This window comes from Mauremys mutica, chromosome 17 (assembly GCF_020497125.1).
Source record: "Mauremys mutica isolate MM-2020 ecotype Southern chromosome 17, ASM2049712v1, whole genome shotgun sequence".
Taxonomy (NCBI): Eukaryota; Metazoa; Chordata; order Testudines; family Geoemydidae; genus Mauremys; species Mauremys mutica.
In genome coordinates this window covers 6,049,580-6,077,357 of record NC_059088.1, presented here as the reverse complement: position 1 = coordinate 6,077,357, position 27,778 = coordinate 6,049,580, and the positions used below count along the sequence as shown (strand labels likewise).

Sequence of the window (27,778 nt, the reverse complement as noted above, 5' to 3'; positions counted from 1 at the left end):
GTACGTAAGGAACCGGCTGAAGAGATCTCTGAGCCACTAGCGATTCTCTGTGAGAACGCCTGGAGCACGGACGGGAGAGAGCCCAGAGGACTGGAAAAGGGCAAATATTTTACCTGGCTATGAAAAGGGGAATAAGCACAACCCAGCGACTTACAGACCAGCCAGCTTCACTTCCATACCCGGAGCGATAACGGAGCAAATAATCACACCGCCCGGTTGTGTGCACCTAGGAAATACGAAGGTGATAAGTAACACTCAGCACGGACTTGTCAGGAACAAATCGTGTCAAGCCAACCTCAGCTCCTTCTTTGGCAGGGTAACAAGTCTGGTGGATGAGGGGGAAGTGGTAGACGTGGTTTAGCTTGACTTGAGTAAGGCTTTTGATGGAGTCTCACATGACCGACCTTCTCATAAACAAACCAGAGAAATCCAGCCTAGACAAACCTACTCTAAGCTGGGTGCACGACTGGCTGGAAAACCGCTCCCGGGGAATAGTTATCAGTGGGTCGCAGCCAAGTTGGAAGGAGCCCTGGAGTGAGGTCCTGGCGGGATCTGTCCTGGTCCGGTTCTGTTCAGTGATTTGGATAACGGCCTGGAGAACACACTTATAAAGTCTGAGGACAACCCCGAGCTGGGAGGGGTTGCAAGCTGTCACGGACTCCCAGCCCCGGGTTCGCTCGGCTCCGTACGGCCCCTGGGACGAACCCCCCAGTGTGACAGCCCTTCTTGGGGGTCACGATCTCTCACGGGGGTTAAGCCCCGGGCTCCAGCACCTCCTGGAACCACACGTCTCTGAGCCCCCAGCCGCTTGCTCTGCTGTGGGCTCCCACCCCCAGGGGGAGCGACACCCCCGCTCTCTAGCTGCAGTGACTCCGCCAGCATCACACAGGGGGTTTATTGAACGTCTGGACCAGCCCAGGCAGGTCTCAGGGTCCTCGGGCCTGGCCAGTCTGAGCCCCGGGCAGCTGGGGCTGTCCCGGCCCCATGGCTCCGGCTGCTCCTTGTCCCCTGCCCAGCCCCCTCCTTCCAGCCGAGCCCCCTAAATCCCCTCCTCCACCAGCCCCTCCTCTGCCCTTTGTCTTTGGTCCCAGGTGAACAGATCACCAGGGCCCTTCTCTTCTGTCCTTTGTTCGCCCTGGTGGTCATGTCCCCCGGCTCCCTCTCTCCTCAGCCATTGACCCCCCACTGGCCAGAACCCGCTGGCTCCCAATCTCCAGGCCGGTGTCTGGGGTCCCGGCTGCTAGACAAGGTCACACCTGGTCCCCTGCAACCGCAAACCCCCTCCCATCCCCTTGTTACATATGCAGGACGCAGGGAAACCGAGGCACACACGGTGTTCATGCAAAACACTAAGAAACTCCCCCATTTTCTCACACTAGCGCGTTGGAGGACAGGATTAAGATTCAGAATGATCTGGACAAACTGGAGAAATGGTCTGAAGTAAATCAGATGAAATTCAATCAGGACAAATGCCAAGTGCTTCACTTCGGAAGGAACGATCAGTTGCACACACGGAATGGGACATGGCTGCCTAGGAAGGAGCCTGCGGGAAGGGATCCTGGGGTCAGACTGGATCACAAGCGAAATGTGAGTCACCAGTGCGATGATGTGGCAAAACCAGAGGCCGTTCTTCTGGGATGTCTCATCAGGAGTGTGGTAAGCAAGACACGGGAAGTGATTCTTCAGCTCTGCTCCGCGCTGATACGGCCTCAGCTGGAGTCTTGCGTCCAGTTCTGGGCACCGCACGCGAGGAAAGATGTGGGCAAATCGGAGAGAGTCCAGGGGAGAGCAACAAAAACGATTAACGGTCTAGAAAACGTGGCCTTCGAGGGCAGGTTGAAATTAGTCGGGAGGAGAGAAGACGGAGGCAGGGGGACGACATAACGCTCTTTAAGTCCATAAACGGTTAAGAGGAGGGTGGCAGAATGTTCTTGTGCACTGAGGACAGACAAGGAGCAATGGGCTTAGACTGCAGCAAGGGAGGTTTAGGTTGGACGTTAGGAGAAACTTCCTGCCTGTCCGGGTGGTTAAGCACCGGGGTAAATTGCCCAGGGAGGTGGTGGAATCTCCATCACTGGGGGTTTTGAAGAACAGGTGGGACAACCCCTGCGGGTGCAGGGGACTGGAGTGGATGGCTGAGCGAGGTCCCTTCCAGGCTGACATGTCCATCAGTGTCTCATTTCACCCCCCGAGCTAGCCAGTCGCCCAGCTGGCAGGGATCGGAGTCGGCACCCTCTAGAGAAGAAGGACCCTGTGCCCAGGAGGACAGGTGCCCGGAGTGGGTGGCAGGGGTGGCTTGGGGGTCGGGGGGGGGTTGTTTGTGGCTCTGCGTCGATCCCCCACCACGCTGGGTGTCTCCCTGAACATCCAACTCCATTGAAATTAACTAGGGTGACCAGACGCCCGGATTTTATAGGGACAGTCCTGATTTGGGGGTCTTTCTCTTACATAGGCTCCTATTACCCCCCACCCCCTGTCCCGATTTTTCACACTTGCTGTTTGGTCACCCTAAAATTAACTGCCCCCCCAGGGGTGGGAGCCAACCCTCCGGCTTGGAATGATCGGCCTGCTGCAAGGCAGGGAAACTGAGACTCAGGGACGGGGAAGGACCTGCCGGAACTGGAGATAGAACCCAGGAATCCTGGCTCCGCCCCTCCCTTTCCCTTCCCATCCCAGAGCCAGGGAGAGAACCCAGGAGTCCGGGCTCCCCCCTCCCCAACCCGTTACCTCTCCCCAGCCACTCTACAAACAGCTCAGCTGCTTCCTGAAAAGGAAAAAACCCACAGATTTGGAAGCAGGGCAGCCTAGAGATCTGGCCGAGGCCGGAGGAGGCCCCTGGGCAGCCAGTGACCAGGGCTTCCTTAGCGAGATGGGGGGACTCTGTTGTGGGGGGCAGGGGGTCCCCAAGAGGGCAGGTGAGAAAATCCTGCCTGCCACGACTGTCACCGCCCCAAACGGCTGAAAGGGCCGAGTTCCGTGCTACTACACCGCAAGGGAAAAGGAGGGGTGTCAGACTGGTTGGGAGCCAGGACGCCTGGGTTCTCGCTCTGGCTCTGGGAGGGGAGAGGGGTCAGAGCAGGGGGGCTGGGAGCCAGGACTCCTGGGTTCTCTAGAGATGAGTGCATACTGTGCAGTCCCGTTGCCTGTGGGTCTCCGGGGGCTTGACGCACTCATTCCCTCCTGGCTGCGCCATGGTTACCCGGCCTGTGCAGGCTCGGGGTGGCGGGGGGGGGTGATTTTGGGCCCCCGGGAGCAGGCTGGGAACGTGCCGTGGCAATAACAGGGCTGGGTGCAGGAGCTGCTGGGTGCGAAGAGACGGTAACTCCTGCTGGGCTGTCAGGGGTGATTGAATCTGGGAGGGAGAGATTTACCAACCGCAACTGGTGCCATGATGGAGAGGGGGAGGGACAGGAACTGAGCCAAGGAGTCCTGGCTCCCAGCGACATCTGTTCTAACCACTAGACCTCACTCCCCTCCCAGAGCCAGGGAGAGAACCCAGGAGTCCTGGCTCCCAGCCGCACCCCCCAGCCTCAACCACTTTAAGATCTCCAACCTGCCCTGTGCTCCCCGCCTCTGCCTCCTCCCTCCCGCCCGCCCCCACCCTCTGGCATTTAAAGGACTCACCCCCCCCCCCCCCGAGCCTGGCACCAGCGCATCGCCCAAGGCTCCAGCAACCAGTGAGCCCTGGCCATGACCCTGAGACCGCACTGCACCTGCCGTGGCCAGGGCCAGGAGCTGCTCTTCCGGCAGGTGAGCTCCGGGCATGCGGGTGGGGAGCCAGGACACCTGGGTTCTCTCCCCGGCTCTGCGAGGGGAGTGGGGTCTAGTGGTTAGAGCAGGGGGGTGGGGGCTGGGAGCCAGGACACCTGGGTTCTCTCTCCGGCTCTGCGAGGGGAGTGGGGTCTTGTGGTTAGAGCAGAGGGGGCTGGGAACCAGGACTCCTGGGTTTTCTTCCCATCTCTGGGAGGGGAGTGGGGGTCTAGTGGTTAGAGCAGAGGGGGCTGGGAGCCAGGACTCCTGGGTTCTCTCCCGGCTCTGGGAGGGGAGTGGGGTCTAGTGGTTAGAGCAGGGGGGCTGGGAGCCAGGACTCCTGGGTTCTAGCCCCAGCTCTGGGAGGAGACAGGGGTCTGGTGGTGGAAGATGGGAGCCCGGACTCCTGGGTTTTCTCTGTGGGGCTTTGGGAGGGGAGGGGAGTGGGGTCTAGTGGTGAGAGCAGGACTCCTGGGTTCTCTAGAGATGAGTGCATACTGTGCAGTCCCATTGTCTGTGGGTCCCCGGGGGGTGTGATGTGATCATTCCCTCCTGGCTGCGCTGTGGTTACCAGGCCTGTGCTGGCTTGGGGCAGCGGATGATTTTGGGCTCCCCGGGAGCAGGCTGGGAACATGCCGTGGCAATAACAGGGCTGGGTGCAGGTGCTGGGGAGCTGCTGGGTGCGAAGAGACGGTAACTCCTGCTGGGCTGTCAGGGGTGATTGTATCTGGGAGGGAGAGATTTACCAACCGCAACTGATGCCATGATGGAGAGGGGGAGGGACAGGAACTGAGCCAAGGAGTCCTGGCTCCCAGCCTCCCCCCCTCGCTCTAACCACTAGACCCCACTCCCCTGGCGGCGCTAACTGCACCTCCCCTCCACAGCTCTTTGAGCCCGTGAGCTGCACCTACACCTACCTGCTGGCGGACCTGAAGACCAAGGAGGCGGTTCTGATCGACCCGGTTCTGGAGACGGCCAAGCGGGACGCGGCGCTGGTGCGGGAGCTGGGCCTCAGCTTACTGTATGCAGGTGAGAGCAGCTCCCCGGGGGGCCGGATGGGGACTATCTCGTTGCGGAAGGGAATGGGGTCAGGGCCTGTCCCCTTCAGGGGGTGCTGGCTCAGATCCAGCCCCAGGGCAGGGACCGGCTGGCTCGGCGGGGTGGTGGAGGGGGATGGGTCGGGTTCCCGTCTGTAAATCCCTGGTTCTGCCCCGCGCAGCCAACACCCACTGCCACGCCGACCACATCACGGGCACCGGGCTGCTGAAGAAGATGCTGCCAGGCTGCCGCAGCGTCATCTCCCAGGACAGCGGGGCCTTGGCCGACATCCTCATCCGCGAGGGCCACGGCCTGGAATTCGGGGCCTTCGTAAGTCACCTGGGCACTGGGGCTGGGAGCCCGGATGCCTGGGTTCTCTCCCTGGTTCTGGGAGGGGAGTGGGGTCGAGTGGTTAGAACGGGGGGGGGGGGGGGCTGGCAGCCAGGACTCCTGGGTTCTCTCTCTGGTGCTGGGAAGGGAGTGGGGTCTAGTGATTAGAACAGGGGGGGCCTGGGAGCCCAGACTCCTGGGTTCTCTCCCCAGCACTGGGAGGGGAGTGGGGTCTAGTGGTTAGAACGGGGGGCGGGGGGGGGGCTGGCAGCCAGCCAGGACTCCTGGGTTCTCTCTCTGGTGCTGGGAAGGGAGTGGGGTCTAGTGGTTAGAACAGGGGGGCTGGGAGCCAGGACTCCTGGGTCCCATGGAGGGTCATGTCGCTGGCTCCCCCCGTCTGCAGGCCCTGGAAGCCCGCTCCACCCCCGGACACACGGACGGCTGCCTGACCTACGTGCTCAGTGACAAGACCATGGCCTTCACCGGGGACGCCCTGCTGATCCGGGGCTGCGGCCGCACGGACTTCCAGCAGGGTGAGGGCGAGCTGGGGGCGGGGGCAGGGAATGTGTTACTGGGGGGGGGGGGGGTTTCTTGGAGGGCTGGTGCATGGTTACCATGGTGACAAGAGGATACCTCCCTGGGATATGATGGTGGCTGCCATGGCGAAGGGGGACATCTCCAGGTGGTGCCCAGCAGTTGCCATAGCGATGAGGAACATGGCTGCTGGTTGCCAAGGGGATGGCAGGGTGTGTCTCTGGGGCTCAGCCAGTAGGTGCTGTGGGGGTGGTGGGGGTGCCCTGCCAGGGGGTTTGGCCAGAGGGCGTTGGGGGTGCTGTGCCAGGGGCTTCAGAGAGGGGGCACTGGGGGGATGGGCAGGGTGCTCTGCTGGGGGGTATGGCACGATGCAGCTGGGGTTCCCATGGGGCACTGGGGGGGATGTTGGGGTGCCATGCCAGGGGATTGGCTGTGACCCACCACCCCATGGTAACCAGGCCCCACTTCTCTCCACCCCCCCAGGCTCCCCGGAGACCCTGTACCGCTCCGTGCACGAGAAAATCTTCACGCTCCCCGGAGACTGTCTGATCTACCCCGCCCACGACTACACGGGTTAGTCCTAGGGGGTGCTGTGCTGCGGGGGGCGGGGCTCAGTAGGGGCAGGCAGGGCTGGCCCCGATGCCCCAGCCCAGCACTAGGGGGCGCTGTGCTCCAGGGAGCCAGGTGGGGGCTCCCCCTGCTGGTGCAGTATCTCACCTGCCCCCTGGCACCCCCTGCAGGCCAGACGGTGTCCACGGTGGAGGAAGAGAGGACCCTGAACCCCCGACTGACCCTGAGCTGCGAGGCCTTTGTCCAGCTGATGAACAACTTGAATCTGCCTCAGCCCAAGAAAATTGGTGAGGCTGGGAGCCCGGATGCCTGGGTTCTCTCCCGGGGCTGGGAAGGAGGAGGGTTGGTGGGTTAGAGCAGTGGGGGGCTGGGATCCAGGACGCCTGGATTCTCTCCCAGGGAGGGTGGTGGGGTCTGGTGGGTTAGAGGAGGGGGTGGGGAGCCCGGACGCCTGGGTTCTCTCCCAGGGCTGGGAAGGAGGAGAGTTGGTGGGTTAGAGCAGCGGGGGGCTGAGAGCCAGGACGCCTGGGTTCTGTTCCCAGCTGTGGGCCGTGGATGGCGGAGAGGAGGCCAGGACCCCTATCACGTCTGTCTAACGCGCGTCTCTTCTTCTGTCCTTTGCAGATATCGCTGTCCCGGCAAACCTGAAGTGCGGGATCCAGGATGTGGGGACTTAGCCCCACCCTCTTTACTCCAAGGCCACACCCCTCACAACAAGCCCCGCCCACCTCCACACAGGCCATGGCCTCTCATTGCCCCTTACTGGGATGGAAGGTCCTTTGGCCTGGGGGGGGCTGTCCCTGACTCTCACTCCGGTCCCTGGGAGCTGCCTCCTTTGGGTCCTCGGTGGGACTGTGGATCCATCAATGGGGGCAGTTAACGATCTTCAACCGTGGCAGGTTCCCTTCCCCCCCTCATCAGCCCCCCCCATTCCTCTGACACCCCCAGTCTGGCATTAGTCTGCATGGGCTGTCATGTGGGGGTGTCCTGCTGGCCTCCCCTGGGAAGCAAAGACCCCCCCTTCCCTGAGCTTGGAGTGCGGATAGCAGGGGACCCCAATGCAGACCAGCAGCCTGCACTGAGGTCCGAGAGAGACCCCCCCATGCCTGGTGTTTGAATAGCGGGGTGCCCTGCGGGAGCCCCACTTGGTTCGGTTAGGGCCCTCCCCCACCCTGCAGCTGAATGCAGGGGGGGACCCCCACTCCCAGGGGCTCTGGGTTAGTGCTGTTTGCACTAGCTGGACTTTCCCCATCTCCGCCCCCTGGGTCTCCGGCGATCCCGGCCCTGGACTCCCCGCTCCATAGGGGTCGAGGGGAGGGGAAGGGGGCCCTGACCCCTATGGAAACGAGCAGCTGCTGCCGCCACCAAGAGAATAAAATTCTGTTGGACCCATTTGGACTTGACTTTGCTTCGCAGGGCGGGACGCCGGGGCGGACGGGCCCGTGCGGCTCGGGCAGGGCGGGACGCCGGGGCGGACGGGCCCGTGCGGCTCGGGCAGGGCGGGACGCCGGGGCGGATGGGCCCGTGTGGCTCGGGCAGGGCGGGACGCCGGGGCGGATGGGCCCGTGTGGCTCGGGCAGGGCGGGACGCCGGGGCGGACGGGCCCGTGTGGCTCGGGCAGGGCGGGACGCCTGGGCGGACGGGCCCCGTGCGGCTCGGGGAGGGCGGGACGCCGGGGCGGACGGGCCCCGTGCGGCTCGGGCAGGGCGGGACGCCGGGGAGGACGGGCCCGTGTGGCTCGGGCAGGGCGGGACGCCGGGGCGGACGGGCCCGTGTGGCTCGGGGAGGGCGGGACGCCGGGGCGGACGGGCCCGTGTGGCTCGGGCAGGGCGGGACGCCGGGGCGGACGGGCCCATGTGGCTCGGGGAGGGCGGGACGCCGGGGCGGACGGGCCCGTGTGGCTCGGGGAGGGCGGGACGCCGGGGTGGACGGGCCCGTGTGGCTCGGGCAGGGCGGGACGCCGGGGCGGACGGGCCCGTGTGGCTCGGGGAGGGCGGGACGCCGGGGCGGACGGGCCCCGTGCGGCTCGGGCAGGGTGGGACGCCGGGGTGGACGGGCCCGCTCGGGCAGGGCGGGACGCCGGGGTGGATGGGCCCGTGTGGCTCAGGCAGGGCGGGATACTTGGCGACTGGGCTCCTGGTGTTGAGGTTGTGGGGCAGGACCCCAGGCTGGCTGAGCTCATGGGGCCACCCTGTTACTGCAGTTTCCCACCAGGGGGCGCTGCTCCCTCACTCTTTTCCCCGCCTGTTCTCCGGCTTTGCAGCTGTGGGGTTGTGGGTGCTCTCCTCCCCCTGCCCTCCGGCCCCCTCGACTCCCCCCTAGGAACAGCCGCAGGAGCCTACGTGTGGCCCTGGCCCAAAGAACGGTGAGAGGGAAGGAAAATCGGCTTCCGTCCCTCCCCGCACCCCACAGAGCCAAACTGCTCCCCCATCCTTCCTTCATCCAGTCCTGCTAGTTCTTCCCTTCCCTCCTCTCCAGGGAGGGGTGAGCCACAGCATCCCCCCCACCCTGCTTAAAAAAGGGACTCCCACCCCTCGGCCTCTCCCCACCCACCCTGACCCCTGCAAACAGGCCCAGCCAGCTGCACACCACCCCAGAGCCAGGCGCAATGCTGGTGGGGCTCTGTCCTGACTGGGCGAGGGGGCGGGAGGTGTTTGTGCCTGTGATAGAGCCATCCCCAGACACCCCCTCCAATAAGGGGTGCTGCCCCTTTAAGGCTGCAGCCTTGGAAGAAAGGAATTGTGGGAGCTGTAGTCCCCGGGTTGTGGGCTGGGCAGTGAGGCATGCTGGGAAGGGGGCAGGGCTATAAAAGGGATCCCTTTTCTGGTCCCTACTAAGAGGAGGGTTTCTGTAGAGATTGAGGGAGTTTTCTGGGGGTCCCTCCTTGCTCTATGGGGTTCCTCAGGCAGCCAGTGGCTAAGAACTCAGCACTCATGACCCCAATGGCTCTGGCTGGGGTGGGGAGACAGCTGATTGCAGGACTCTCTGCTGGTGCTTTCAGCCCTGGATCTCAAAGCAATTAATAGGGGTTAATTAGTTGAGCCTTGTAAACTCTTTTGCCCTGGGGAGTGAAGTGAGGGAAACTGAGGCACAGAGGTGGGAAATTTGTGCAGGACCGCTGTTCCCAGCCCCTCCCCCCCTTGAACCCACTAGACCCCACTCCTCTCCCAGAGATGGGGAGAGAACCCAGGTGTCCTGGCATCCAGCCTGGTGCTGGCCTAGGTTGACTGTTCCCACATGAACGCTAGAATCCCACAGGCCGGTGGCGGGTTTGAACAAGCCCCTGGTGCACCTCATGTGGACCTGTCAGCTGGGGAAGGGGTGGGGGGAAGACAGAAATCTGGGGCCAATTAACCCTTCAATGGCTGCCTGCTCTGCCCCCTCTGCTCCCCTGTGCTGATCTCCAGGGAGCAGCTCTCCTTATCAGGGCCTGTGAACTTTGCACCCAGCTCTGGGGTGTGTTGGGGCCGTTAGGTCCAGTCCCTCTTCCACAAACAGCCTGAGGGCCCTAGGCCCCACTGGTGACAGAGCGGCTGGGGGATGTATGGAGAGAAGGGATAGCCCTGAACACGGGGGGCTGGCTGGCTCTGGGGGGACATGGGACCCTTCCCTCTAGGGGGGCTGGCTCCCATCTGTGCCCAAGGTGGGAACTGGCTGGTTCCAGGTGGGCAGGGAGAGGGGTCGTGGGGCCTTTCAAATTAGCCTTATTTATTTTTTTAAAACTGTTTCTGATTTTCAAACCCGACCTGCTGCAGCGCCCTGCCCCCTGCTCGGCTCTCGTGGGAACGAAGTTCCCAAGGGAAACTCCCGCCAGGTAAATTTGGGTGTCAGCCGGCAGGACTCAGCCTGTCTCGATCTGCCAGGCCCGAGGGAGACAAACTGGTTTCTCTCACGGATGCAGGACTCCTCCCTGGGAGCCTTGTCCCAGAGTCAAGGATGAAGCCCAGGAGTCCGGGTGCTGAGCCCCCTCTGCTCTAACCACTAGCCCCCACTCCCCTCCCAGAGCTGGGGAGAGAACCCAGGAGTCCTGGCTCCCAGCCCCTTCTGCTCTAACCACCAGCCCCCGCTCCCCTCCCAGAGCTGGGAAGAGAACCTAGGAGTCCTGGCTCCCAGCCCCTTCTGCTCTAACCACCAGCCCCCGCTCCCCTCCCAGAGCTGGGAAGAGAACCTAGGAGTCCTGGCTCCCAGCCCCACCTCTCTAACCACCAGTCCCCGCTCCCCTCCCAGAGCCGGGGAGAGAACCCAGGAGTCCTGGCTCCCAGCCCCTTCTGCTCTAACCACCAGCCCCCACTCCCCTCCCAGAGCCGGGGAGAGAACCCAGGAGTCCTGGCTCCCAGCCCCACCTCTCTAACCACCAGCCCCCACTCCCCTCCCAGAGCCGGGGAGAGAACCCAGGAGTCCTGGTTCCCAGCCCCCCAGCACTAAAGCTCTGAAATCCCTGGTGTAGCTGATTGCCCAGCTCCCATGTTGATACAGGCCAGAGGGTTGGGGTTGTGTGAAAGCAGGCAAGGCCAGGGGAGGGAGAACCCATCTTCCGTTCCTTGCCCCCCAGAGCCGGCCAGCCCCCCACCATGGGGCCCTATGGGAGCCATGGCCCCCTAGAGGGAAAGGCCCCCATGGGGCCAGGTGCACACACTCAGTGGCAGGGGAGGTTTCGGGGCTGGAGGGGGAAGGGTGGGGTTCTTTGTGGATCCTCCCCACCCCCGCCGGCTGTCTCATCCACCTGGCTGGTAACTAACTCCTGCCCAGCACACAGGGGCCCAGCAGGGGCAGAGTCACCTCCCTGCTCCTAGGCAGGGAAACTGAGGCACAGACCGGTGAAAGAACCTGCCCAAACTGAGCCCTGGCTCCCTCCCCCGCTCTCAGCCACCAGCTCCCCTCCCAGAGCCGGGCAGATGGATCAGTCTGAGTTCTTGGCCCAGGGCGGTTACATAAGGTCAGAAAGTCCCAGGCCAGATCTCGTGCAGGGCTCGGGCTCTCGGTTTAACTGCTCAACTTCCCCTGATTCGTGATCCACACCCGGCCTGCCTGGGGGGGGCTGGGAGCCCGGATGCCTGGGTTCGCTCCCCAGCTCTGGGAGGGGAGCGGAGTGTAGTGGTTAGAGCAGGGGTGGGGCTGGGAGCCCGGATGCCTGGGTTCGCTCCCCGGCTCTGGGAGGGGAGCAGGGTCTAGTGGTTAGAGCAGGGTGGGGGCTGGGAGCCAGGACTCCTGGTTTCTCTCCCCGGCTCTGGGAGGGGAGTGGGGGCTGGTGGTTAGAGCAGGGGAGGCTGGGAGCCAGGACTCCTGGGTTCTCTCCCTGGCTCTGGGAGGGGAGTGGGGGCTGGTGGTTAGAGCAGGGGGGGCTGGGAGCCCGGACGCCTGGGTTCTCTCCCTGGCTCTAGGAGGGGAGTGGGGGCTGGTGGGTTGGAGTGGGGGGAGGTGGGGGTTGGGAGCCAGGACGCCTGGGTTCCCGGGCTGTGACCGGCCCTGACGTGCCCTCCCCTCGCGGGCGCTGATGTCACAGGTGTTGTGTTTCCAACCTCGGGCTGGAAAACGAGTTGGAGCCGCCGCTGCCCCCCAGCCGGGAGCGGAGCCGGACGCGCGGGCAGGGGTTCCCCGGGGGGCCGGTGAGCGGGGCTGGGGCGGGGGTCCCGGAGCGCAGCGGCCGCCACCTGGCCATGGGGGGGGGGGGGGAGAGAAAGAGAAACAGAAAGAGGCGGGCGGGGAAGTTGGGGGGGGTGGCTCGTGACCTTCCCCCCACGGCTCGCCTGACCCTGCTTCTCTTCCCCAGTTCCCACAGCAACTCCCGGACACCTGGGTCCTGCCTGCGTCCTGGAGCAGAGGGAGGAGGGGCCTGGAGAAACCAGGGATCGCCCCCGCCCCCCCCCGCACGGATTGAGGGGTGAGTGGTGCCGGCCCGGGGCTGTGGCCCTCATTATGGGGGTTCGTGAAGGGAGAGCCCCTTGATTGAGTGCTGGGCTGAAAGAATGGGGGGGGGGGCGCAGCCAGGACTCCTGGGTTCTCTCCCGGGATCCGGGAGGGGAGTGGGGTCTAGTGGTTAGAGGGTGGGGGTGGGGGCGTGGCTGGGAGCCAGGACTCCTGGGTTCTCTCCCGGGATCCGGGAGGGGAGTGGGGTCTAGTGGTTAGGGGTGGGGGTGGGGGTGGGAGCCAGGACTTGTTTCTAGCAAACAGAACAAATGACCCCTGGGGGCAGGGGCGGTGGAGGGGCTGTGAGAACAGCTCAGTCAGTCAATACTGAAGTGCTTTGAGATCCTCAGACAGACCGGCAGGAGCATCCCCCCAGCCCCCCGCATGAAGCTGCAATCAGGGCCGCCCGGGGGGGGGGGGGTGGAGGAAGTGGGGCAATTTGCCCCAGGCCCCTAGGGGCCCCCGTGAGAATATAGTATTCTATAGTATTGCAACTTTTTAATGGAAGGGGCCCCCGAAATTGCTTTGTCCCGACCCCCTGAATCCTCTGGGCGGCCCTGGCTGAAATACAAACAGCCCCAGGGTCTGTCTCTCCCTCCCGCCGCCCCCCCCGGCCGTGTGGGGCCAGGGTCGTCCCAACCCCCTATCAGCAGTTTGCCCCGGCCCATGGAAAATCCCGACTCCCTTTGCTCTTCCCAGCCCCCGGCCTGGCAGTGCCAGCCCCTGGCGCTGGTTCAGATGGGGACAATCTGGCGCCAGAGATAAAGCGGAAGGTGCCAAGGCCGGGGTGAACCAGGGTCAAGGTGATTTTTCCCTGCTAAAGAGCCTGTCCAATGCACACAGCATGGAGATGCGGCCACCTCTGGGGTGGGGCACTGGGGCTGGTTATACAGGGATGCCCACTCAGTGCTGAGATGCGGCCACCTCTGGGGTGGGGCACGGGGGCTGGTTATACAGGGATGCCCACTCAGTGCTGAGATGCGGCCACCTCTGGGGTGGGGCACGGGGGCTGGTTATACAGGGACCCCTCGCGCAGCCCTGAGATGCGGCCACCTCTGGGGTGAGGCACGGGGGCTGGTTATACGGGGACCCCTCGCCCAGCCCTGGGATGCGGCCACCTCTGGGGTGGGGCACGGGGGCTGGTTATACAGGGACCCCTCGCGCAGCCCTGAGATGCGGCCACCTCTGGGGTGGGGCACGGGGGCTGGTTATACAGGGATGCCCACTCAGTGCTGAGATGCGGCAACCTCTGGGGTGAGGCACGGGGGCTGGTTATACAGGGACCCCTCGCGCAGCCCTGAGATGCGGCCACTTTTGGGGAGAAACACGGCATCTGGGGAACAGCCCTGCAACAGGTTTTGGGACAGGAAGTGAAGGAGAATGTCGGTGTCCTGTTTGACAGCAGAGGGAATAATTTTGCAGTGTAGTGGTTGCTAATTTGGAGCTGCTGGGTAAATGACTTCTTTACTAACAGCCCCCACACTCTGCCCCAGAGGTGGCTGCATCCCAAGGTTGGCAAGGGGCCGAGAGCCCGGGGGGGGGGTCCATGAGGAAGTGGGGAGAGCTGGCAGGTGCGGGGGCTGCAGGTGGGGGTTGATCATTTTGTTTTGTCCTGTTGGAGCAAACAAATCCCTCTTCTCGCCTGCCCGGTAGAAAATTCCCCTCCCTCCTCTGGGCTTTGGCCCACCCTTGGGACTCCCTCAGGCCGGGCATCTCTGCCCCAGAGATCCAGGGAGGTGCCACCTCTGGGGCAGGAATGGCGCCTTGAGGACGGGGCCGCCTGCCTGGTGCAGGGTGGCCCCACCCCCATGGGGACGATTTGGCCTTTCATCAGCAGGGCTGTTCCGAGTGCCGGAGGTTCGCTTTCGGGCTGCGTTCAGCTTTGTCCTGGGGTGTTCCCGCCCCAGGGGCAGGACTTGGGGAAATGACGAAGGCAGGACCTCTGTGAGGGTCACTCTCTGGAATATCCAGTGGCAGGGAGTCCCTGGGGTTAACGCTAATAATGGGGGCTGTTTATGCAGGGATCCTTCTTCCGGCGCTGAGATGCGGCCACCTCTGGGGTGGGGTGTGGGGCTATTGATACAGGGACCTCTCACCCGGCGCTGAGATGCGGCCACCTCTGGGGTGGGGTCGGGGGCTGGTTATATGGGGAGATTTAGGGAACCAGAAAGGAGTCACTGGAGCTGAGGTGCCGGGGCCAGGGCAGAGCCCCCCACCCGGCCCCCTGCAGCCCAGTGCCCCCTAGCGCCTCCGCTCCCTTGCGATTGCAGGTCTCTGGCCATGGTTCTCCAGGAGAATGAGCCCCTGGCGGGGCTGAGCCAGACCTCGCGATGCCCTGTGCTGGCCCCCGCGGGGCAGGGCAGGTGGAGGGGCCCCGGGGCGGCCCAGGCCCAGCTGGTGGGCAAGGCCGACTGTCTCTCCTCCAGCTCCGGGGGAGCCACGAGCGACAGCCCTGAGGAGGACGAGGCCAGCAGCACGGAGAGTGCCCAGAACGGGGTGAGTGGCGCAGGGCCTGTCCCCGCTAGGCCCCAGGGCGGGGGACTGGCTGGCTCAGGGGGGCAGGGAATGGGGCAGGGGCCTGTCCCCTCGACTGGGCGCTGGCTCCCATCCGGCCCCAGGCGGGGGACTGGCTGGCTCAGGGGGCAGGGAATGGGGCAGGGGCCTGTCCCCTCGACCGGGCGCTGGCTCCCCCCCGGCCCCAGGCGGGGGACTGGCTGACTCGGGGGGCGGGGGGGGGGAATGGGGCAGGGGCCTGTCCCCTCGACCGGGCGCTGGCTCCCATCCGGCCCCAGGCGGGGGACTGGCTGGCTCAGGGGGGCAGGGAATGGGGCAGGGGCCTGTCCCCTCGACCGGGCGCTGGCTCCCATCCGGCCCCAGGGCGGGGGACTGGCTGGCTCAGGGGGCAGGGAATGGGGCAGGGGCCTGTCCCCTCGACCGGGCGCTGGCTCCCCCCCGGCCCCAGGCGGGGGACTGGCTGGCTCAGGGGGGCAGGGAATGGGGCAGGGGCCTGTCCCCTGGAGGGGGCGCTGGCTCCCATCCGGCCCCAGGGCGGGGGACTGGCTGGCTCAGGGGGGCAGGGAATGGGGCAGGGGCCTGTCCCCTGGAGGGGGCGCTGGCTCCCATCCGGCCCCAGGGCGGGGGACTGGCTGACTCGGGGGGGGGGGGGAATGGGGCAGGGGCCTGTCCCCTCGACCGGGCGCTGGCTCCCATCCGGCCCCAGGCGGGGGACTGGCTGGCTCAGGGGGGCAGGGAATGGGGCAGGGGCCTGTCCCCTGGAGGGGGCGCTGGCTCCCATCCGGCCCCAGGCGGGGGACTGGCTGGCTCAGGGGGGCAGGGAATGGGGCAGGGGCCTGTCCCCTCGACCGGGCGCTGGCTCCCATCCGGCCCCAGGGCGGGGGACTGGCCGGCTCAGGGCGGGGAAAGGGGTCCCCTTGTCGACAGGGCTGGTTCACTCCCGCTCTCTCCTGCCCAGGACGAGAGCCCCCAGGCGGGCGCGGAGGGGTCCCGGCTGCGGGGGGAGCAGGACGAGGCGCTGGGCCGGGTCGCGGAGTTGGAGAGTCGCATCAAGGAGCTGCAGCACCAGCAGAAGGAGATGAGCATTGAGGTGCGTCCGTCCCCGGGCTCCCCTCCCTGAGTCACGGGCATGTCTGGGGGGGGGGGTGGGGGTGGGGGGCGTTCCCAGCTGCCGGCACCTGGCAAACCTGTCTCGCCGGGGCACCGCGCCCAGCCAGGGGGGGAGGGGCTGGGTGGGTCCCTGCTACAACCACAGCAGGAGCAGCTGGGTTTGGGGAGAGGGAAATCACTGAGCTGCACAGCCAGGACGCCTGGGTTCTCTCCAGCTTTGGGAGGGGAGTGGGGTCTCGTGGGTCAGAGCGGGAGGGGCTGGGAGCCAGGACGCCTGGGTTCCATTCCTGGCCGTGGGAGAGGAGTGGGCTCTGGTGGGCTGTCGTGGGCGGGAGCTGCCCGTTGTCGGCTCTATGCCGTGGGCCCCGGTCCCTGTGGGTCTAACCTGCCCCGCTCCCGGCAGATGAAGCTGGAGGGGGCGCTGCTGGAGGGGGAGCTGGCGGCCGAGTGGCGGGAGGTTCAACGCGAGGAACAGCTGGTCCTGCAGCTGCAGAGGAGGTTCGCGGAGACGGTGCACCGGTGCCACACCGAGAGAGAGAAGGTCAGGCCCCTGCCCAGCCTCCATGTCTCCCAGCGGCCTTTGCGGGGCTCCTCTTCCCCCAGAATCCTTTGTGCTCCCTCCCTCCTTGGCCCATTTCCCCCAGAATCCTTTGCTACTCTCCCCGTTGCCCACTGGATCCCAGAGTCCTTTGCTCCCGCCCAGGCGTGCCCACCTTTCCCAGCACCCTTTGCTGTGGGTTGGCCCTGTCCCCAGCCTGTCGGGGATGGTGTCCGGCCAGGAGCGTGTGTCCGTGGAACCCAGGTGTCCTGGCTTCTGACCCCGCCCCTCTCCGGCAGGAGAAGGCTCGGCTGGGGAAGGAGCGGCGCAAGGTGGAGGAGCTCCAGAGGCAACATGCCGAGTCCCAGACCCACCTGGAGACCCAGCCCGAGAGCATGCGGGAGCGGATGCAGAGCCAGCTGCAGCAGGTAGGGGCCGGGGACAGCCCGGCAGGTCCCGCACCCTGTGTAGCGCTGGGCTGGCTGGTACGGCCCAGAGGAGGAGACCCCGGGGTGGCCCATGTACATTGATATGGCCCAGAGGAGGAGACCCCGGGGTGGCCCATGTACATTGATATGGCCCAGAGGAGGAGACCCCGGGGTGGCCCATGTACATTGATATGGCCCAGAGGACACGTAGAGGGGAATAAGGTCGGTGGCTCCGGACACGCATGGGGTGGGCCGGGTTCTTGGAGGGGTCGGCAAACCTGGACAAGGGGGATCCAGTGGATCTGGTGCACTTAGATTTCCAGAAAGCCTTTGACAGGGTCCCTCCCCAAAGGCCCTTAAGCAAAGGGAGCTGTCGTGGGATAACAGGGAAGGTAAAAGATAGGGAACAAGGGGGAGGAATGAATGGCCAGTTTTCACAGGGCAGAGGGGTGAATAGTGGTGTCCCCCGGGGGTCTGTTCTGGGCCCAGCGCTGTTCAACATGTTCATAAATGATCTGGAAAAAGGGGTAAACAGGGAGGTGGCAAAATGTGCAGATGATACGAAATGACTCGAGAGTTAAGTCCCAGCAGACTGTGAAGAGCTACAAAGGGATCTCACAAAACTGGGTGACTGGGCGACCAAATGGCAGATTGCGTGTTGATCAATGCAAAGTGATGCACATTGGAAACCACAATCCCAACTCTCCATATGCAATGATGGGATCTAAATTAGCTGTTACCACTCCAGAAAGATCTTGGAGTCACTGTGGCGAGTTCTCTGAAAACATCCACTCGATGTGCAGCACAGTCAAAAAAGCCACCAGGATGTTGGGAATCGTTAAGAAAGGGATAGATAATGAGACAGAAAATATCACATTGCCTCTGTATAAATCCATGGTACGCCCACACCTTGAACACTGCGTGCAGATGTGGTCACCTCAGCTCAAAAAAGATCCGTAAGAATTGGAAAATGTGCAGAGAAGGGCAACAAAAATGATTCAGGGTATGGAACAGCTGCGATATGGGGACAGATTAATAAGATCGGGACTGTTCAGCTTAGAAAAGAGCCGACTAAGGGGGGATATGATCGAGGTCTATAAAATCATGCCGGGTGTGGAGATACTGAATAAGGAAGTGCTGTTTGCTCCTCCTCGTAACACAAGAACCAGGCATCACCCAATGAAACTACCAGGCAGCAGGTTTAAAACAAATAAAAGGAAGTATTTCGTCACACAACGCACAGTCAACCTGTGGAACTCCTTGCCGGGGGATGTTGTGAAACCCCAAACTATAACGGGGTTAAAAAAAGAATGAAATAAGTACCTGGAGGATAGGTCCATCAGTGGCTATTGGTCAGGGCCACGAGCCCCTGCTCTGGATGTCCCTAAACCTCCGCCTGCCAGGAGCTGGGAGTGGACGACGGGATGGATCACTCGATAACTGCCCTCTGGAGCACCGGGCATCGGCCCCTGTTGGGAGACAGGATACTGGGCTAGATGGACTATTGGGCTGGCCCAGTATGGCCATTCTTATATACAGCCCAGATGTACCAGCCTCCCCCGCTCCTCCCCCATAATCCACTAGACCCCCCTCCCCTTCCAGAGCTGGGATAGAACCCAGGAGTCCTGACGGGGTCTCCTTCCCTGCAGACGTCGGAGATGCTGGAGGGGGCGCTGAGGAGCTACGAGGACCTGGAGTTCCAGCAGCTGGAGCGCGAGAGCCGCTTGGAGGAGGAGAAGGAGGCGGCCTGCCAGGCCTTGGCCCGCCAGATAGCCCAGGTCCAGGAGAGCCTCAAGGAGAGGAAGGTGAGCGGGGCCCATCCTCAGGGATCCGCTCCAGGTCTTACCCTCCTCCTGCGACTCCATTCCGGGGCACTGGGACCCGGTTCCATATTTTACCCTCCTTCCGGGGTGGAACCTGCGACTCCATTCCAGGGGCATTGGGATCTGGCTCCAGGTTGTGACCGGAGAATCCTGTTCCAGGTCTTCCGGCAACCGAGTGCGATCCAGAGGGGGAGGGGACCCGGCACAGGGGTCCAGGTCTTACCTTCCTCCAGGACAGTGACACCCAGAATCCATTCCAGGGGGTGCCAGGATCCGGGTCCTGAGCAGCGAGTCCGTTCCAGAGGGCATGGGGGATCCTGCTCCAGGTCTTGGCTACACCCACAGCCCATTCCAGGGGGGCAGGATGATCCGGCACCGGGTCTCACCCTTCTCCTGGATGGCACCTGGGGGGCAGGGGGATCCGGTGCCAGGTCTTACCCACCTCCTGGGTGGGGGGCTGTCCCCACAGTTCAATGCAGGGGGCCCCCGGGGTGGGGTTCCCCCTGGTTAGGTCCCAGGTAGGGACACCTGGGTTCTTGGGGTGGGGGGGTGTCCCTTCCCCCACAGGACTCTCACCCTCCCCATTCCCCCCCCAGAGGAAGGTACGCAGGCTGGAGGCCCAGGTGTGCTCGGTGCAGGAGCACATGGCGGGCGAGTGCCGCAAGCTGGTGCAGGAGAAGGGAGAGGCCGTCCAGAGCCTCAACTTGGTGAGGAACCCGCCCCCCCAGAGAGAACCCAGGAGTCCTGGCTCCCGGCCTCCAGTCCCCATCTAACCCCATTCTCCCAAACCTTGGAGAGAACCCAGGAGTCCTGGCTCCCAGCCTCCTGCTCTTACCATGAGACCCCAATGCCCTCCCAGAGTGTGTGTGTGGGGGGTCACCAGGCCGGCCAGGCCCATGGGTCTAAGTAGGGGGCAAGGCAGGACCCCAGGGGCTGGAGCAGATGAGACAGGACCCAGTGGGGCAGAGTGGGGGGTGGGGTAGGACCCAGTGGGTGAGAGTGGGGGACGGTGCAGGACCTCGTGGATCTGAGTGGGGGGCGGGGTAGGGGGCAGGGGCGGGGCAGGACCCCACGAGGTGACCCCTGCCCCGGCCTGTGTCCCCAGGAGCGGCGTCGGCTGGAGGAGCTGGGCAAAGCCTGTGAGGACCAGAGCGGAGATGACTCGCCCGTCAGTAACCAGGAGCTCACCAAGGTAACCCCCACCCGTGCCCCCCCTCACTTGCAGGGGTCCCCCCGGCACACCCATCCTGCGCCCCCACCTACCTGTCTCCCACCTGCCAGGGTCCCCCCCCAGCCCGTGCCCCTTCCCCCTCCCTCATCCGCCAGAGTCCCCCCCGACACACCCATCCTGCGCCCCCACCTACCTGTCTCCCACCTGCCAGGGTCCCCCCCACCCCGTGCCCCTCCTCCTCCTTCACCTGCCAGGGTCCCCCACATCCTGTTCTCCCCACTTCACCCTTCCCCACTCGCTGGGGTCCCCCCCAGCCTCCCCACCGTGTCCCCCCACCTCTCCCTCCCCCACCGGTGCTGGAGTCCCCCTGCCCCCGGCCCTGCCTGCTCCAGTTCAGATCAAAGCGTCTCTGCTGTGTCCCAAGGCTGTGACCACCCCCTTGCCCCCCCTGCCCGCCCCGGATGCCTGGGACCCCACAGCTGTGGGCTGGGAGCCCCTGGTTAAGACACACGTTTACCTGGTGTCCCGGAGACCCAGGCCAGCAGCGACTCCCAGGCAGCGTGACACAGACGGGAGCCCAGCGTAGAAGGGACCTGCAGCAGAGTCCATGGCGGGGCCCAGAGTCTGGGACTCCCCCCTCTGAGTCCCAAGCAGGAGCCTGACCCGGTTCCAGTTGCCTGGCCCCAGACCCGCCTGTTCCCCTCCTTGTTCCTTTGTCTCTGACCCGGGCCAGCACCGACACCACCCGCTGATTCGGGGGGGCGGCGGCCATCAGGTGCCCAGGTACAGTGTCCGGCCAGTTCTCCGTCCCAGGCAGCGTCACACCTGCCCTCGCTCACACACTCCTCCCACCACCGGATACTTGAGTAACACACAGGGGAAACTGAGGCACACACAGAGTCTTCAGAGAAGACGGGCAGAACATTCCCACTGCCTCACACCTGGGTAGGTGGGGTCATGTTGCCACCTGCTGGTGAGTTCCAGGCATTGCAGACAGGTGGCTCCAAGGAGAGCTGGGAGTCAGGACTCCTGGGTTCTCGCCCCAGCTCTGGGAAGGGAGCAGAGTCTGGTGAGTTAGAGGAGGGGGGGGCCTGGGAGCCAGGACTCCTGGGTTCTCTCCTTGGCTCTGGGGAGGGGGGAATGGGGCCTAGTGGTCAAAGCAGGGAGGCTGGGAGCCAGGACACCTGGACTCTTTTGCTGGTTCTGGGAGGGGAGTGGGGGCTAGTGGTTAGAGCAGGGAGGGCTGGGAGCCCCACCCCTGCCGTGTCCGTGTGTCTGTCCGTACGTCGATGTCTCCGTGTCTCTGCAGCTCATGTTCACCCAAAAGACGGATCGGAAGGTCGTGGTGCTGGGCTGCGACCAGCGCGACCCGGCCTGCGTGTTCTCCGTCCGCAGCTCCGTCCAGGTGTGTGTGTCCGTCTGTCCTGTGCCCGTCCCCCGCCGTCTCTGCTCTGGCTGTCTGTGCTCGCCTGTGTCTGTGCCCCGTCCTGTCCCCCACCTCGACGGCTAGGAGGGGGCAGAGCCCAGGGCTCGGGGTGGGGGGTGGGCAGTGTCGGGGTACCTGGGGTGGGGGTGGGGTGAACCCCGCTCGTCGACCCCCCCCTTGCTTTCTGTCTCCAGAGCTCCTTCGGGCTGCAGAGATCGAGGAGCCTGCCCCGAAGACGGGGGGACCGGCCGCCCCCCCGCCCCGCTCAGCGCCCCCTCTCGCTGGAAGCCAACGGTAGGAGGGTGGGGATGGGAAGGATCTGTGTGTGCGGGGGAGGGGATATTTAGGGGGGCTCCCAGGACATCTCCCAAGGCACGGTGTGGGGCCGGGTGGGACCGGTGTGGGGAGGGTTGCAGGGGGGGTTCTCTGTGCCTACGGGGTGCTGATCCCACCCCCCCGTCTCTCTCAGGGGGGCTAGACTCGGACGTCCTGGCGCTGCAGCTCTCGGCGGGGGGCGACCGGCGCTGCGTGCCACTCAAACATCTCAACGCCCCCCTGTACCCGCCGGGGGGGCCATACAGGTGAGATTCCCCCAGTGGTTCCCCTCCCTCCTCCAACCCCCATCGTCCCCTCCATGCCCCCGATCACCCCCCTCCCGCCCTCTGCTCCCCCCCTCTGCACTGCCCTGTCCTTGGGTCTCCCAGACACAGGCCCCTCCAAACTCTCCCCCCGCACCCAGAAGCCCCCATCCCATTCTGCCCCCCTCCTACCCATTGGGGGGGGACCCCTGGGTCACTCCAGGCTCCTCACTCCCCACCGACTCAGTGTCCTGCTCCCTCCGCAGCAGCGTGAGCTCCTGTGTCACCAAACTGGCCGAAATGGAGCGGATGGTGCGGGAGGCCATGGCGGAGAGAGAGCGGCTGCTGCAGGCGCGGGTAAGAACCCAGGAGTCCTGGCTCGCCTCCCGCCGACCCCCAGCTCTGACTCTCCTGACCCCCCTCCCCTTCCCAGAGCCAGGGAGCGAACCCAGGAGTCCTGGCTCCCACCCCTCCCGGCTCTAACCACTCCACTCTATCCCCTTCCCAGAGCCAGGGAGCGAACCCAGGAGTCCTGGCTCCCACCCCTCCCGGCTCTGACCACTCCACTCTATCCCCTTCCCAGAGCCAGGGAGCGAACCCAAGAGTCCTGGCTCCCACCCCTCCCGGCTCTAACCCCAGGATCCCACGTCCCCCCACGTGTCTGTCCCATGGTCTCCAGGCCGGGAATAGGGAAGTTGGGGTTTCGCTGCATCAGCTGCTGGCTTCCTCTCCCCGCCCCCCTGCACCAGACACCAAAGGGGGACACAGACTGGCTGGGGGCGGGGCCAGGATGGAGGCGGGGACAGAGGGGTGGGGGTGGACAGGGTCAAGGTGGGGTGTGTGGCAGGGGGAGGAGCCGGGGGGGGCAGGGCCTGCTATGAAGGGGGGGTGAGGTGGAGGTGGGGGCGAGGCCAGGATGATGGGGGGGCAGGGGTGGAGCAGGAGGGTGGGGGAGGGCAGCTCTGTCTCTGGGGCTCCCCAGGAAGCCGGGGGTGGGGGCTGGGAGTCACCGGATTGGGGTCTTTTGGGGGTGGAGGGGCCAGGCCCCCCCCCACGATGGGCACTGGGCTCTGACCCCCCCTCTGTCCCCGCAGGAGGCGAAACGAGTGGCCCAGGGGGAGACACAACACACGGAGCCGCCCCCCCCTGCCCAGGTGAGACCCCGCGGGCTGGACTGGGGCCGGGATTCCTGGCGTCCGTCCCCCCCCCACATTTACCCCCCCTGTTGCCTGTGCAGGACCGGAGCCCGGGGCCGGCGCGGGAGCCCCCTGCCCCCGCCCCCCTGGACCTGCGCGCCCACCTGGAGGCTTCGGGGCACAGCCTGGAGACCTGCCCCGAGGTGCGGGTGACGGGCAGGGCCTGCCGCGGCTTCCTGGTCAAGATGGGCGGGCGCATCAAAACCTGGAAGAAACGTTGGTTCTGCTTCGACCGCCAGCGGCGCCTGCTGGCCTACTACGTGGGTGAGCGAGAGCCCCCCCGGACACCCCCCGCCCCATGGGACCCCCGGGAGCCCCCGGCCCCGGGTACCTCCTGCCCCCAGCGTCCCCGTCCTCTGGTCACCCGGCACCCACCCCAGTGACGCCTGCTGGCCTGCTACGTGGGTGAGCGAGAGCACCCCCCAGACCCCCCGCCCCATGGGACCCCCGGGTACCCTCCTCCCCCAGCAGCCCCCTCCTCTGGTCACCCGCCCCCCAGCACCCACCCCAGTGACGCCTGCTACGTGGGTGAGCGAGAGCACCCCCCCAGACACCCCCCGCCCCATGGGACCCCCGGGAGCTCTGGGCCCCGGGTACCTCCCTCCGCCAGCGTCCCTGTCCTCTGGTCACCCGCCCCCCCAGCACCCACCCAAATGCCGCCTGCTGGCCTGCTACGTGGGTGAGCGAGAGCACCCCCAGACACCCCCCGCCCCATGGGACCCCCGGGAGCTCCGGGCCCCGGGTACCTCCTGCCCCCAGCCTCCCCGTCCTCTGGTCACCCGCCCCCCGGCACCCACCCCAGTGACGCCTGCTACGTGGGTGAGCGAGAGCACCCCCCAGACCCCCCGCCCCATGGGACCCCCGGGAGCTCCGGGCCCGGGTACCTCCTGCCCCCAGCCTCCCCGTCCTCTGGTCACCCGCCCCCCGGCACCCACCCCAGTGACGCCTGCTACGTGGGTGAGCGAGAGCACCCCCAGACCCCCCGCCCCATGGGACCCCCGGGAGCTCCGGGCCCCGGGTACCTCCCTCCGCCAGCGTCCCCGTCCTCTGGTCACCCGCCCCCCAGCTCCCACCCAAATGACGCCTGCTGGCCTGCTACGTGGGTGAGCGAGAGCACCCCCCAGACACCCACCCGCCCCATGGGGCCTCCGGGTACCCCCTGCCCTGGGTACCTCCCTCCCCCAGCGTCTCCGTCCTCTGGTCACCTGGCACCCACCGCCAGTGACGCCTGCTATGTGGGTGAGCGAGAGTATCCCCCCCAGACACCCCCGCCCCATGGGGCCCCTGGGAGCTCCCTGCCCCGGGTACCTCCCTCCCCCAGCGTCCCCGTCCTCTGGTCACCCGCCCCCCAGCATCCACCCTAGTGACGCCTGCTGGCCTGCTATGTGGGTGAGCACCAGTACCCCCCACTGACCCCTGGGCACTCCCTGCCCCACAGTGCCCCCGAGTACCGGCAGCCCCTGGGGACCCTCCTCCCCCAGCACTCCCCTCTTCTGGTCACCGGCCCCCCAGTACCCACCCCTAGCAACGCCTGCTGGCCTACTCTGCGAGTGAGACCCAGTGCCTCCTGATTCCCCCTGGATGCCCCCAGGCACCCCCTGCCCCACAACACCCCCAGGTACCCTCCTCCCTCAGCAGCCCCCTCCTCTGGTCACCCACCTCCAGTGATGCCTGCAGGCCTACTCTGCGGGAGAGCCCCCCAGGCACCCCCTTGGGCGCCTCCTTCTCTGCTACCCCCCACTGGGGAGCCAGTGCCTCCTGCATCCCCCTGTATCTCTGCCCCCTCCCTACCCCCCTGCCCCCCTTCCTAATAGCTGCCCCCTCTCGTTGCAGACAAAGAGGAGGCGAAGCTCAAGGGCGTCATCTACTTCCAGGCCATCGAGGAGGTTTATTATGATCACCTGCGCAGCGCCTTCAAGGTACGCCACCGCCCCCCCAATGCCAGGACCCACGGTGTCCCGCCCAGCGCCGCAGCGCCCCCCCACCACGCCAGCACCCATGGTGTCATCCCACCCCCCAGTGCCCCCTCCAAACCCCGCAGCACCCCCCACCACAGTGCCAGGACCCACGGTGTCCCCCCCCCCCCAGCCCCGCAGTGCCCCCCCACCACGCCAGCACCCATGGTGTCATCTCACCCCCCAGTGTGCCCCCAAGCCCTGCAGCACCCCCCGCCACAGTGCCAGGACCCACAGCATCATCCCGCCCCGCAGTGTCCCCACCCAGAACCCACCCCCAGCTCCAGGACCCACGGAGTCCTCCCACCCCCCAGCACAGGGACCCATGGGATAGCCCCCAGTGCTGGGACCCACAGTATCTCCTCCCCCTGCCCCCACCAGCCTCCCAGCATGGGGACCCACAACGTCCACCCCAACCCTCCAGACCCTCCAGCGCTGGGACCCACGGCATCCTGCCGCTGAGCCCTGGAACTTGTGGCACCGTCCCCCCAACCTTCCTGTCCCCCCCCGAGCCCAGGGACCCAGGGGGTCCCAGCCACCCCCCCACTGGCTGACCCTTTCCTTCCCCCGCAGAGCCCCAACCCCAAACTGACCTTCTGTGTCAAGACCTACGACCGGCTCTTCTGCCTGGTGGCGCCCAGCGCCGAGGCCATGCGGATCTGGATGGACGCCATCGTCACGGCCGCCGAGGAGAACACCCGCTACTGAGCCGGGCCCCCCAGGCACCCACCAAAGACATTGCCCACCTGGTGGGCGTGGCCAGCTGGGCCACTGGCTCCGCCCCTGGGAGGGGCTTGAGGGCAGGGCAGCCAATGGGGGGGGTGGACTTGGTTCTTGAAGGTGTGAAGCCGTGCTGGCCCCGCCCCTTTTGACCTCGGCCACGGCGGGAGCAATGAGGCGCAGGCGTTTGCCTCCAATCAGAGCAGGGCTCTTCTAAAACACAGACGCTCCCGGAACTGGGACCAATGGGAGGCAAGTGGCTTTGTTTCCTGACCAATGGGAGGAGGCTCACTGAGAATCCTGGCCAATCAGAGAAGGCCTAGTTGGAAGGCCAGGCAATTGGATGCATGTTCACCTGGGACCTGCACCAATCCGTGGAGAGAAGGGTTGAGGCCTGGCCAACAGGAAAAGACTTGTTCAGAATCTGCACCAATAGGAGGAGACCTGCCTTAAATGCTAACCAATGGGGGTGGGGTGGGGAACACCTGATTGGAATTCCCACCAATTGCATGCGGCCTGGCTTTGAAACCTGGCCAAAAGACTCAGCTGGAATTTGCACCAGTGGGAGGAGACCGGGATTGAACTGACCAATGGTGGCTTGGACTTCCCATTGACTGTCTGAAATCTTGACCAATGGGAGCAGGCTTCAAGGATGCACCAATCGGAGGAGACCAGGATTGAACTGGCCAATGGTGGCCATGCCTGGAGGGCGCCGTGGCCAAGCCCCGACCAATGGGGAGTGTGGAGTCTCTCTGATAGGGCGCAAAGAATCTGTTGCCTGTATGGCCTTTCCCAGCATGCTTTGTGCCATGTGGCCAAGGCCCAGGGGGCCGGGGCTGAGCCCAAAGGTGGCAGCAGGGGGAGCCCCCTGGATCTCGTCTGTACCCCCCCCCCCGTGTCTGTTGTGGGGCCCGGGGTCGCTGCCCCCTGCTGACGCCAACTATTTATTACAGAAACTCGTCTGACCCACGGGCCGTGTCCCCCTAGTTTTATTGCAGCCAGTGCCCCTCGCTCCAGCCCCACAGCCCCCTGGGCTCCCCCGCCCCAAGCTCTGCCAGTGCCCCTCGCCCCCGACCCGCAGCCCCCTGGGCTCCCCCACCCTAAGCTCTGCCAATGCCCCTCGCTCCAGCCCCCTGGGCTCCCCCGCCCCAAGCTCTGCCAGTGCCCCTCGCCCCCGACCCACAACCCCCTGCCAGTCCAGGCCTTGCCAGCTGTGCCGGTGCCCCGGGTGGATCACAAAGCAGCAGGTGATAGACTGGGAGCTTTGTGGCTGGCAGCTCTGACCCCCAGACTGTGGTGTCTCAGGCACACAAGGGGTGGTGGGGCCTCCCAGATCCGGGGAGCAAGCTCAGGACTTCTGGCTCCCAGCCCTCCCCCGCTCTAACCACTATATACCACTCCCCTCCCAGACTGGGGGAGTGAACCTAGGAGTCCTGGCTCCCAGCCCCCCTGGCTCTAACCACTAGTCCCCACTCCCCTCCCTGAGCTGGGGAGAGAACCCAGGAGTCCTGGCTCACAGCCTTCTCGCTCCCACTCTAACCACAACCTCTCCTGTGCCGATAGCATCGAGTCACAAGGAGCCCTTTGTCTCTGGCTGAGCCGGGCCTGCACTGGGGGGTGCCAGGCTCCCTCCCCCCCGTCGGGGCTGGGCTCATGGGCAGCGAACAGGCCAGAGACGTTCAAGGAGAAGCTGTTTTAATGGGACGATCCATGGTATGAGTTTGTGGGGATTCAGACCAGGCTGCCACTGGGACAACCCGGTCCCCGGGCTGGACTCCCTAAGTGAATCAGAGGCACATTGGTGGGGCAGGTGGGATGGATGGGTGTGCACGGGGTGGATCTGTGTGTGGGGGGGGAGCATTTGGGGGGTGGGACTCTTCGCCGCTACCCAAGCTGCTGTCTGTTCTGCAGACCCACAGACAAGTCTCTCTAGGGCAGGGAAGCACATTGGTGGGGCCGGTGGGGTACCTCGTGGCTGGGCGTGAGAGGGGCTGTGTGTGTTGGGGGTGGGCAGAGGCTGTGTTTGTGGAGCTCTTCCTCCGAGTGCTTTGGGGGTGGATGGAGGAGTCTGGTTCTAGGACAGCTGCACTCACGTTGGTGGGGGTAGTGGGATGGAGACAGGCTGGGGGTGGGGGACGCGCTGTGTGTGTGTCTGTGTGTGTGTGTGTGTAGGGCTGTGTGTAGCCCTCT

At 65.3% G+C, this 27,778-nt stretch overlaps 2 protein-coding genes across 7 annotated transcripts; both read left to right on the top strand.

Annotated features, from left to right (window-relative positions):
- The first annotated feature begins 1,434 nt into the window (after positions 1 to 1,434).
- LOC123351615 (persulfide dioxygenase ETHE1, mitochondrial-like) lies at positions 1,435 to 7,152 on the top strand. 3 transcript variants are annotated; one of them, XM_044991088.1, is made up of 7 exons: positions 1,435 to 1,587; positions 4,635 to 4,779; positions 4,970 to 5,118; positions 5,522 to 5,651; positions 6,136 to 6,225; positions 6,393 to 6,509; positions 6,847 to 7,152. In XM_044991088.1, exons 1-7 carry the CDS (start codon positions 1,450 to 1,452, stop codon positions 6,897 to 6,899), a joined length of 822 nt encoding a protein of 273 aa, XP_044847023.1. In that variant the 5' UTR covers positions 1,435 to 1,449; the 3' UTR covers positions 6,900 to 7,152. The 3 variants fall into 3 exon arrangements, with proteins under 3 accessions (XP_044847023.1, XP_044847022.1, XP_044847024.1); XM_044991087.1 differs by having other exon boundaries at positions 1,435 to 1,656; XM_044991089.1 differs by lacking the exon at positions 1,435 to 1,587 and adding an exon at positions 3,676 to 3,750 and having other exon boundaries at positions 6,847 to 7,151.
- A 1,371-nt stretch (positions 7,153 to 8,523) lies between these two features.
- Positions 8,524 to 26,565, top strand: LOC123351600 (pleckstrin homology-like domain family B member 3). 4 transcript variants are annotated; one of them, XM_044991063.1, is made up of 18 exons: positions 8,524 to 8,587; positions 9,978 to 10,036; positions 11,993 to 12,103; positions 14,400 to 14,625; positions 15,602 to 15,733; positions 16,157 to 16,294; positions 16,591 to 16,719; positions 18,369 to 18,524; positions 19,139 to 19,249; positions 19,648 to 19,734; positions 21,023 to 21,118; positions 21,334 to 21,433; positions 21,609 to 21,720; positions 21,987 to 22,074; positions 22,812 to 22,871; positions 22,955 to 23,177; positions 24,747 to 24,832; positions 25,442 to 26,565. In XM_044991063.1, the coding sequence occupies exons 4-18, from the start codon at positions 14,410 to 14,412 to the stop codon at positions 25,574 to 25,576; spliced, it is 1,869 nt and encodes a 622-aa protein (XP_044846998.1). In that variant the 5' UTR covers positions 8,524 to 8,587; positions 9,978 to 10,036; positions 11,993 to 12,103; positions 14,400 to 14,409; the 3' UTR covers positions 25,577 to 26,565. The 4 variants fall into 4 exon arrangements, with proteins under 4 accessions (XP_044846998.1, XP_044846996.1, XP_044846999.1 ...); XM_044991061.1 differs by having other exon boundaries at positions 21,984 to 22,074; XM_044991064.1 differs by lacking the exon at positions 21,023 to 21,118 and having other exon boundaries at positions 21,984 to 22,074.
- Positions 26,566 to 27,778: the final 1,213 nt, after the last annotated feature.